General features: G+C 42.9%; 1 protein-coding gene across 1 annotated transcript in view; it reads left to right on the top strand.

Moving 5' to 3' along the window:
• INSR (insulin receptor) overlaps positions 1-10,796 on the top strand; it is a 55,647-nt gene that overhangs the window by 25,585 nt on the left and 19,266 nt on the right. Inside the window, exons 9-10 of the mRNA XM_023733229.1 lie at positions 3,080-3,354; positions 6,297-6,436. Coding sequence (XP_023588997.1) covers positions 3,080-3,354; positions 6,297-6,436 — 415 coding nt within the window. The remainder of the gene's footprint in view (positions 1-3,079; positions 3,355-6,296; positions 6,437-10,796) is intronic.

Raw genomic sequence — 10,796 nt, 5'->3', positions numbered from 1 at the left:
CAATGATCATGAGGATGGTGCAGGGCCAGGCAGTGTTAAACGTTCTGCTGTACATAGTGTCGCTGTGGGTCAGAACTGACTCTGTGGCACCTCGCAACAACGACAATCAACACCCATGGAAGCAGCAGTCAAGAAGTCAAACGACATATTGCACTGGGCAAATCTGCTGCAAAAGACCTCTCTAAAAGTGTCAAAAAGCAAAGATACCACCTTAAGAACTAAGGTGTGCCTGACCCAAGCCGTGGTATTTTCGGTTGCCTCATATGTATGTGAAAGCTAGACAGTGAATAAGGAAGACCGAAGAAGAATTGATGCCTTTGAATTATGGTGTTGCGAACAGTATTGGATATACCATGGACTGCCAGAAGAACAAACAATCTGTCTTGAAAGAAAATGCTCCTTAGAGGCAAGGATGGTGAGACTTCATCCTACATACTTTGGGCATGTTATCAGGAGGGACCAGTCCCTGGAGAAGGACGTCACGCTTGGTAAAGCAGAGGGTCAGCCAGAAAGAGGAAGGGACTGACACAATGGCTGCAACAATGGGCTCAAACATAATGATTGTGAGGATGGCACAGGACCAGGCAGTGTTTCTTTCTGTTGTACATAGGGTGGCTGTGAGTTGGAACCTACTGAATGGCACCTAACAACAACAGTCTGCTTTACTTAAGGCCAACCTGTTAAATCACATGTAACTACTTCATAACATGAACTAACCGGGTGATGCAATGGTTAAAGCACTCAGCTGCTAACCAAAAGGTTGGCGGTTTGAACCCACTGGTTCAAAGACCAGGCGATCTGCTCCCGTGAAGATTACAGCCTAGGAAACCCTATGGAGTAGTTCTGCTCTGTCCTATAGGGTCTCTGTGGGTCAGAATCGACTCGATGGCACACAACAGCGACTATTGTTTGGCTAAACTGCTGGGCTCCATAGCCGGACCAAGTTGACACATGACATTGACCATCGCTAAACCAACTAAAACTTCGTGGAAAAATAGAGGACACGAAGGGATAATTTCCTGCAGAAACACAAAGAACCAATGGAGGAAAAAAGAGCTCAAGTTCAGTAGTACAGAGAGATGCAGGTGTCGTTTTTTATCCATTGGGTTGAAAATCTAACAACTCCTGTTAGCCCTCAGCATTGATGAGGTTGGTCCTGAGGTAGTTTCCAGATCACAATTTAGTCAAACACGTTAAGAAGCTTAAAAGGTTTCATGTCCCCTTTGGCTTAGTGGTTTCTCATCCAGGAATCTACTTTTAGGAACTAATAAGACAATCAGAAAGAATCCCTGGGCGGTGCAAATGGCTAAGTGCGTGATTACTGAAAGGTTGGCAGTTTGAACCCATCAGAGAGGTACCTTGGAAGAAAGATCTGGCAGTCTCCTTCTGAAAGGTGACAGCCTTTGAGAACCCTGTGGAGCACAGTTCTACTCTGCACACATGGGGTCGCCTGGAGTCAGAATCAGCTCAACGGCAACTTTTTTTTAATCCAATTAGACAATGGTTATAGCAGTATTTATAATAGCAAAACAAAAAATTGGAAATACTTGCCTACAAAAAAATAGGAGAACCATTAAGTAAGTTATGGTTCATGTGTTAGATGGACTATTTTACAGCCATTCAGTGTTTTCCAAGTTTTTTTTTTTTTTTTGCAATGAGCTTGTACTACATTTTTAATGAGGAGGAAAACCCTAACACTGACAAACGACAGAAACTTGGAACACGTTGTAAGGGAAATATTTGATGCCATGAAAGAATGCTTCCAGGGTAATAAGTGAAAAACAACAGGTTATAAAACAAATTTATCCTAATTATACCCACATAATATTTATTTTTCAAAAATTCCCAAAGGAATTTTTAAACTAATAGTTTAAATTTTCTTCTTTTACGTTTTCGTATTTTTAAATTACTAGGCTATCAACATTTATTTCCTTATGCAGTGGAGCCTGTGAGAGCTGGAACTCAAACGGGACTGCCTTGTGTTTCCGCGTCTCCCGAGTTTCCCGCCTTTGACAGGGTGCAGTCACCACTTTTCTGTCGCTTTTAGTGGAAAATATTTGAGTTTTCCTTCTCTGACCGGTTCCGCCTTACACAGGTTCTGGCTTTCGCAGGTTACTATGTATCTTTTTTTCTGCCCCTTCTTATTGTGTTAATACCCCAAATTTACCGTTTCAACCATTTTAAAATATACAGTTCAGTGGTATTAAGTATGTTCATGATGTGTGCAACCATTGTCACCACTGTCTAGTTCTAGAACTTCTTTCATCACTCCAAATGGAAACCCTATACCCATTACACAGTCACTTCCCCTCTTCCCTTCTCCCGCAATCTCAGACAACCACTAGTCTGCTTTCTGCCCCTGGACATTTCATATAAATGCAGTCATACAATAGGTGGCCGTTTGTGACTGGCTTCTTTCACTTAGCATAATTTTCCAACGTTGATCTACACTGTAGTATCATTGGTACTTCATTCCTCTATACATGTGCTCTTAAGGGGGAAACAAGTGTGCCGATTGCATAGAGGTTTCTTGGAGCTACCCTTCTGAATCTGAGTGGTCAGATTGCTTTACCAAGAGTGGAAACTTAATCGCTCCAATTATGCAGGTGGCCTGGATACTCATCCAAATTAGAGGACGTGTTTCTCCTGTTGAAAGGGATGATGTTGGTTGGCCAGTAGCTTGGGCCATTGGGCCAATGCCTTTGGCAGATCTTCCCGAAAGACTAACTCTTACACGCTTTTGGCATCTTATTTTTAACTCTGACCCTGGATGGCCTATTAATCTGCAAAATGAAAACCTGAAATCAAGCATGTGAGACGGAAAATATCAGTGTCTGCAGCTCAGTTGATGCCCCTGGAACCACCCATCCAACCCTCACAGGATGGGATGGCTCTGCCCTGACACTTAACCATGTCTACAGGGGTATCTTAAAAGCCTCTCTGGGTTTAATTCCTGGTAATTTGCATTTTAATCCCAGTGCCCCCTCCACACCCCCGTGCAGTAGTCTCTGTTTTCAGCCGTTTATCTCCAGCATCATTCTTGAAGATAGCGACCATGTGTCTCCCATTGTCATTACAGGCCATCACGGAAACGCAGGGCCCTTGGTGACGTTGGGAACGTGACAGTGGCTGTGCCTACAGTTCCGGGTCTCCCCAACGTCTCCTCAACGAGCGTGCCCACCAGCCCGGCGGAGCACCGGCCCTCCGAGAAAGTGGTGAACAAGGAGTCGCTGGTCATTTCTGGCCTGCGTCATTTCACTGGCTATCGCATCGAGCTGCAGGCTTGCAACCAAGATGCCCCAGAAGAAAGGTGTAGCGTGGCAGCCTACGTCAGCGCCAGAACTATGCCCGAAGGTGGGTCTGCTTGCCCCGGGTTGGTGCATCAGTGGGCGGGAGACCCAGGGTGACCAAAGGGAAGCCCGCCACGCTCTATCTAGCGTGTGTATGCACTTTAACATACTCAGCTTCCTTAGTTTTTTAATGACGTGAGTCATACGTGGCTGTTTATGTAAACTTTAGAAACTACACACAAGCAATGAGAAGAGTAAAATAAAATGAAAAAATACATATAAGCGGTAAGGAAAATAAAATTTAGTTACCCCTAAATCCCCGTGATAAGCCCCGTTAGCCTCTTGTATGTTCTTCCAGAACTTTCCGTTTGTAAAAACGCAATCATGCTATACAGTTTTTTTTTTTAACTTTTTTTTTTTATTGTACTTTAGATTAAGGTTTAGAGAACAAGTACTTTCTCATTAAACAGTTAGTACACACATTGTTTTATGACAATGGTTTGTAACCCCACAACAAACATATCAGCACTTCCTTTCTCTACCTTGGGTTCCCTATTACCAGCTTTCCTGTCCCCTCCTGCCTTCTAGTCCTTATCCCTGGACTGTTGTGCCCCATTAGTCTCGTTTTGTTTTATGGAGCTGTCTAATCTTTGGCTGACGGGTGAACCTCAGGAGTGACTTCATTACTGAACTAAAAGTGTGTCTGGGGGCCATGCTCTTGGGGTTCCTCCAGTGTCTGCTATACAGTTTTTAACACTGTTTTTCGGGGGGCACATTAAGGCATACTAATAGTTGTAGATAGGCGATTGTTTTAGTTTAAAATCTTTTCTCAATGGACATTTGGGTTGTGTTGCAATATTCAGTTTTAAAAACAACACCAAGATGAATGTCATTGTGCACTTGTCCAATTATTCCCTTTAAATCTATTTGTAGATCTGGAATTGCTTGCTCAAAAGATATGCAGTTAATAGTGTGATGATCTGTTTCTGTCACTTGATCCTCCAGAAGAGCTGCATCCATTTACCTGGGCTAACCAGTAGTTTGAGATAACTGCCTTTCTGAAAGCCAGTTCCTATATATACACAGGTCAATTTCTGGACTGTTTTTTTTTTTTTTTTATTGTGCTTTAGATGAAGGTTTACAGAGCAATTAGTTTCTCATTAAACAATACACATATTGTTTTGTGACATTGGTTGCCAACCCCACGACATGTCAACACTCTCCTCGACCTTGAGTTCTCCGTTCCCATTCATTTCAGATTTCCTTTCCCCTCCTGCCTTCTCGTCCTTGCCCCTGGGCTGGTGTGTCCATATAGTTCCCTATATGTGGTTGAGCTACGTGTATTATTGTTTCTTTTATGGGTCTGTCTAATCTTTGGCTGAAGGGTGAACCTCAGGTGTGACTTCAGTACTGAGTTAGCAGGGTGTCCAGAGGCCATACTCTGTCAGACCAGTAAGTCTGGTCTTTTTTTGTGAGTTTGAATTTTGTTCTACATTTTTCTCCAGCTTTGTCCGGGACCCTCTATTGTCATCCCTGTCAGAGCAGTCAGTGTTGGTAGCCAGGCACCATCTAGTTGTGTTGGACTCAGTCTGGTGGAGGCCATGGTAGTTGAACTCACTCTTTCTTGCCTTCAATGATTTGTCCATCATTTTTGTACTCTGATACCACACTGTTTAAATTATTATCATTTTCCAAATCAAGTTTATTGAGGTATAATTTACATACAATAAAATGAGGTATAATTTACATACAATAAAATGTGCAGATTTTGAACATATAGGAAATTCTGTGGATAATGCGGATTTTAAATAAAGCAGTATGGAGATGGAGAGCTAGACCTGAAAATCTTCTGAGACTGTCCTTATCACAAGATTCCAGTCTTTGTGTCTGTGCTTTCCTCCAACAATAGTAAAAACAGTGATTATTTTTTTGAGCACTTTTTATGTATCATCCACGTTCAGGGTGCTTTTCATATAATAAAACCAAACCAAACCAGCTGCCATCCAGTCAGCCCCAACTCATGGCAACCCTATGTGTGTCAGAGTAGAACTGTGCTCTGTAGGGTTTTCAATGGCTGATTTTTTGGAAGTAGATTGCCAGGCCTTTCTTCTGAGGTGCATCTGGGTAGATTCAAACTGCCAGCCTTTCAGGTAGCAGTCAAGCACATTAACAGTTTGCACCACCCAGGGGCTCCTTTTGTATAATAACCCATTTAAATCCAAATAAGATATCTAGTCTAAGCCTAGTTGTGTACCAATGTCAGTTTCTTGGTTTCAATAATGTACTGTATTTATGTGAGGTGTTATCATTGGGGGAAGCTGAGTGAAGGGTACGCAGAAGTCTCTCTTTTTTTTAATTCAGGTGAAATCCATATGACAAAATTAACTGTTTTAAAGTGAACAATTCAGTGGCATTTTGTACATTCACAGTGTTGTATGACTGTCACCACCATCTAATTCCAGAACAAAAAAAGAAACTTCCTGCCAATTAGATAGTCACTCCCTATTCCCTGCTGCCTTCAAGCCTTAGTCAACCACTAATCTACTTTCTGTCTCTATGAATTTGCCTTTTCTGGACATTGCATATAAGTGGAATCATAGCAATATCTGGCTTTTTATGTTTGGCTTCTTTCACTTAGCATAATGTTTTCAAGGTTCATCCACACAGTATCATGTATCAGTACGTCATTCCATTTTATTACTGAATAACATTCTGCTGTATGGATACACCATCATTTATTTATCCATTCATCCATTGATGGACATTTGGGTTGTCTCTGTACTATTTTTGTACCTTCCTGTGAGTCTAAAATTATTTCAACAGAAAAAGTATAGAAAGAAAACAACACATTTTTATCTTCCCAACAGTCCTGTGAGGTGAGTTTTTTCATGTCCGTTCTGTGTAACCAGCTCAAGGTCAATCTTCTGGTGAGTGGTAGGGCTGAAATTGACCCAGGTGTCGGTCATGTCCCCGCTGCTAACCATTACTCCCTGCTGCTACTTACAGCCAAAGCTGATGACATCGTCGGTCCAGTGACCCACGAAATCTTTGAGAACAACATCGTTCACTTGATGTGGCAGGAGCCAAAGGAACCCAACGGTCTGATTGTGCTGTATGAAGTGAGTTATCGGCGATACGGCGACGAGGTAAGGCTCTTGATTCTTTGAGGCTATCCTTGGTGCTCTCCTTCCCCTACTTAAAACCTGTACCATACGCTCCCAAAGCAGGCTTCTTGTTGGATGCTTTGTCAACAGATTTTCTCTCCCCAGTTTCTTGCATTGCCTTTCAACTCTGTCCTACAAGTTGGATGAGGGCTCCCTGTGTTTTTGTCCCTTCTGATGTGACTGGCTCACTTTACTTTGGAGAGAGTTGTCTGTGTCTGGGAATAAATCACTTGAAGCCCTAATACATGAGCTTTTGTTGGGTGCCTTCCTAGAGAAGGTGCTAGACACCGTGCAGGGTGCTGAGCGAACACAGAGATGAACAAGAGACAGACTCTAATAAGAAGAACAAAAATATGCTCAGCTCTAACAGAAAAGCTGGCAGTTCAAATCCACCCAGAGGCTCTTTGAAAGAAAGCCCTGGTGATCTATTTCCAAAAAATCCGCCACTGAAAACCGTATGGAAGACAGTTCTGCTGTGACACACATGGGATTGCCATTAGTCAGAAATGACTTAATAACAACTGGTTTTTTTTTTTTTTTATTGTTTATTTTTTTGGTTTAAGACATTATAGAGGGTAATGGTGGTTCAGTGGTAGAATTCTTGTCTTCCACGTGGGAGACCTGGGTTTGATTCCCAGCCAGTGCACCTCATGAGCAGCCACCACCTGTCTGTCAGTGGAGGCTTATGTGTTGCTATGATGCTGAACAGGTTTCAGTGGGGCTTCCAGACTAAGATGGACTAGGAAGAAGGGCGTGGCAATCTACTTCTGAAAATCAGCCCACAAAAACCGTATGGATCCCAATGGTCTGAACTGCAACCAATCATGGGGATGCCACAGGACCAGGCAGTGTTTTGATCTGTTGTACTGATCTGTTGTGCGTGGGGTCACCATGAATCAAAGGCTGACTGGAGGGCAGCTGACAACAAGTGACTGTGAAGTGATATGTCATTGTGGATTTGATTTGCATTTTCCTGGAGGCTAATTCTGGGAAATTAGCCTGGGTAGGCAGTCAGGAAGGAGCCCTTGTGGCACAGCAGTTAAGCCCTTAGCTACTAACCTAAAGATTGGTGGTTCAGACCCACCCAGGGGCTCTGTGATCTTGTGATCTGCTCCTGTAAAGATCTACAGCCTAGAAAATCCTATGGGGCAGTTCTGCTCTGTCACATGGGGTTGCTATAAGTCAGAATCGACTCAATGGCACCCAGCAAGAACAAGCAGTGAGGAGCAGCCCTAGAACTGGGGTGGGGTAGGAGAGGAGGAACAGCTACCAGAGCAAGTTCTGGGCTTGTGGGCAGTGAGGAGGGGAATGGACTCTCCAGCAAGCACCACCTGTGTCCACTGCGGACTCTCCTAGATTATTCCTGCTGCCGTGACTAGCTCTTCTTGCTTTGCCTGGGACAAGCCCCATGTCCCAAGAACCCTGCAGTCCTAGATAAACCAGGACAGTTGGTCACCCATTGACATTGGACCTAACCCTAGTCCTAACCCTAGCTCTAACCCTAACCCCAATCCTAACCCCTAACCTAACCCCAACCCCTAACCCCAGCCCCTGACTCTGACCCAGATCCAACCCCAACCCTAACGCCAACCCCAACCCTATCCTTAGCCCTGCTTCTCCCAGCTGCCTACAGCTTACCTAGCCCTCTGGCTCCTAGGGCCCAAGGATCCCCAACAGGAATCCCACTCCAGCCTCTGCCCCACACAGCCCAACCCCAATCCCAGCCAGATGTGCCATATTACCCTTGAGGGAAGCAGAGAAATGGGGGTGACATTCAGGAGCGAGTTGGGGAGATTGCAATGGCCTTTTAGGACACCTTTTCATAGATAAGACTGGACAGTTGCTTCCAGCATTTTCCTTATTGCCTAGCAGGTTTTTTTTTTTTTTTTTTAAACACAATTTATACTGTGGGGATATAATTTCACCAGTTTTCCAAAATTCTCGCCAGTATTTGGTGGAAGGTAATTAAAAAAAATGTTTTTTCGCTATTTCGACAGACAAAATCATCTCTGGCTGTTTTCTTGGCCTTGCTTCTGAGTATCCCCCTCTGTAAACCTGGCATTAAAGTCACTTGTCCTGTCACCATGTCCCCCACCCTGCCCTTGGATGTCCTTGCCCAGGGGAACCCACCCCTTCCCTGGAAGGATCACCACTTTTTGTGAGTTTGTGTCCTTTCCCTCAGTATCTTTCGGAGTTTCGACCCTTTTCTCATACCATAGTTTGTTAATTCATTTATTCATATTTAGTAAGAATTATTGTTGTTGGGTGCTGTTGAGTCAATTTTGACTCATAGCGACCCCGTGTGACACAACTGCCCCGTAGTTTAGCTGTCATCTTTACAGAAACGGATTGCCAAGTCTTTTCTCCTGTAGAGCCGCTGGGTGGGTTCGAACCGCCAACCTTTTGGTTGGCAGCCGAGCGCTTAACCATTGCACTACCAGGGCTCTTTTTAGTATGAGTATGTACATATAAAGGTTCCTGGGTGGTGCAAAACAATTTGCATTTGTCTATTAAGCTAAAGGTTAGTGGTTCAAACACACCCAGCAGTGCTCCAGAAGAAAGCCCTGGCAGTCTGCTTCTGTAAAGATTACAGCCTTGAAAACCCTATGGAGCAATTCTACTCTGTAACACACATTGTTGCCATGAGTCAAAATTGACTTGATGACAACAGGCTTGGGTTTTTTGTTTTGTTTTGTTTTTTGGTGTGTGTGTGTGTGTGTGTGTGTCTGTAAAGGAGCTCTGGTAGTGCAACGGTTAAGCACTTGGCTGCTAACTGAAAGGTTGGTGGTTCAAACCCACCAGTGGCTCCAGAGGAGAAAGACTTCTGTAAAGATTACAGCCAAGATAACCCTGTGGGGCAGTTCTACTCTGTCATGTGGGGTCTCTATGAGCCAAAATCAACTCAGTGGCACCTAATAACAACAACACACATGCATGATATTGGAATCTCATTCAGATGTGATGTGCTGAGAAGAAAAGAACATGTCTTATGTAACATTCTGAACTGGAATGCATAACCTGAATCCCACTGTGAGGAAACAGCATACAGACCCCAAAACAAAACATTCCATTCTTTAAAAATACCAATGTCATATTTGACTAAGAGGAATTTAAAGCATAAAAGTTCTTATAATTTTATTAAGTAAATGTTTATCCTCCAGTACAGATAGGATGGTGACCCCACATGTGCAGGGTAGACCTGCTTCATATGATTTTTCAAGGCTGTGACCTTTCAGAAGCAAATTGCCAGGCTTGTCTTCCCAGGTGCCCCTGGGTGGATTCAAACTGCCAGCCTTTCAACGTGTAGTTGAGCACATGGGATTGCTGAAAGTTAGAATCAACTTGACAGCAACTAACAACAACAACTTAGATAGGATAAAGTTAAATTTTATTTCATCACATTGTGATCAAAGATTCTCTAGAAGAGTACTGATCAAAAGGGGGGAAATGTAGAACAGAATTTAAAGTTTTCATAGACTCCAGACTTTCTGGAGCTATGGGGCTGGCTAAACCCCTGAAACTATTACCCTGAGATAGTCTTTAAAACTTAAACCAAAAATATCCCCTCAAGTCTTCTTAAAACCGAGCAATACTTTAGCTAAACTGGTAAAAAGAAGTGTCTGCCTTGAGCATTATGCTCTTTGAAGAACAATCTATATGGGATCAATTTTAGAACAACAACTCAAAAGATTAGATAGGAACCTTAGGGGGCAGTGAGTTTTTGTTAATGGTGGAGGAACAACTCAGAAAAGGAGGGTGAGAATGGTTGCACAACTCAAAGAATATAATCAATATCACTGAATTGTAAATGTAGAACTGGTTGAATTGGTGTCTGTTTTGCTGTGTATATTCTTGACAACAACAACAAAATAAATTTTTTTAAAGAAGCAAACTAAATTTTAATTCATCACTGTTCACATTAAAGAAGGTGGATTTATAAAGTATGAATTTTTAAAATTTTATCAAACCAAATGTTTCACGATAGTATGTTGTAACAAATCAAACCTACTTAGATTACAGGAAAAAAGATTTAAAAAAAAAAAAAGGAAAGCACATTGGAAACCTAAAACTAGTTTCTTCTTTTTTCCTTAAACCCGTTATGTAATAACTCCCTTTTCTTTTCCTCCTCCCCCCAGCTTCTTGTGACTGTGACTCTACTTTGGTGTTTGTAAACCAAAAACCCACTGCCATCGAGTCAATTCCAACTTACAGCGACCCTAGAGGACAGAATAGAACTGCCCTGTAGGGTTTCTAAGGAGCGGCTTGGTGGATTTGAACTGCTGACGTTTTGGTTGGCAGCTGAGCTCTTAACCCCTGGGTCACCAGGGCTCTGTATACATTC

The sequence above is a fragment of the Trichechus manatus genome, unplaced genomic scaffold, assembly GCF_000243295.1.
Source record: "Trichechus manatus latirostris isolate Lorelei unplaced genomic scaffold, TriManLat1.0 scaffold00057, whole genome shotgun sequence".
NCBI classification, from domain to species: Eukaryota; Metazoa; Chordata; class Mammalia; order Sirenia; family Trichechidae; genus Trichechus; species Trichechus manatus.
Note: the sequence above shows the minus strand (reverse complement) of the source record. Positions and strands in the feature narration are given on the sequence as shown.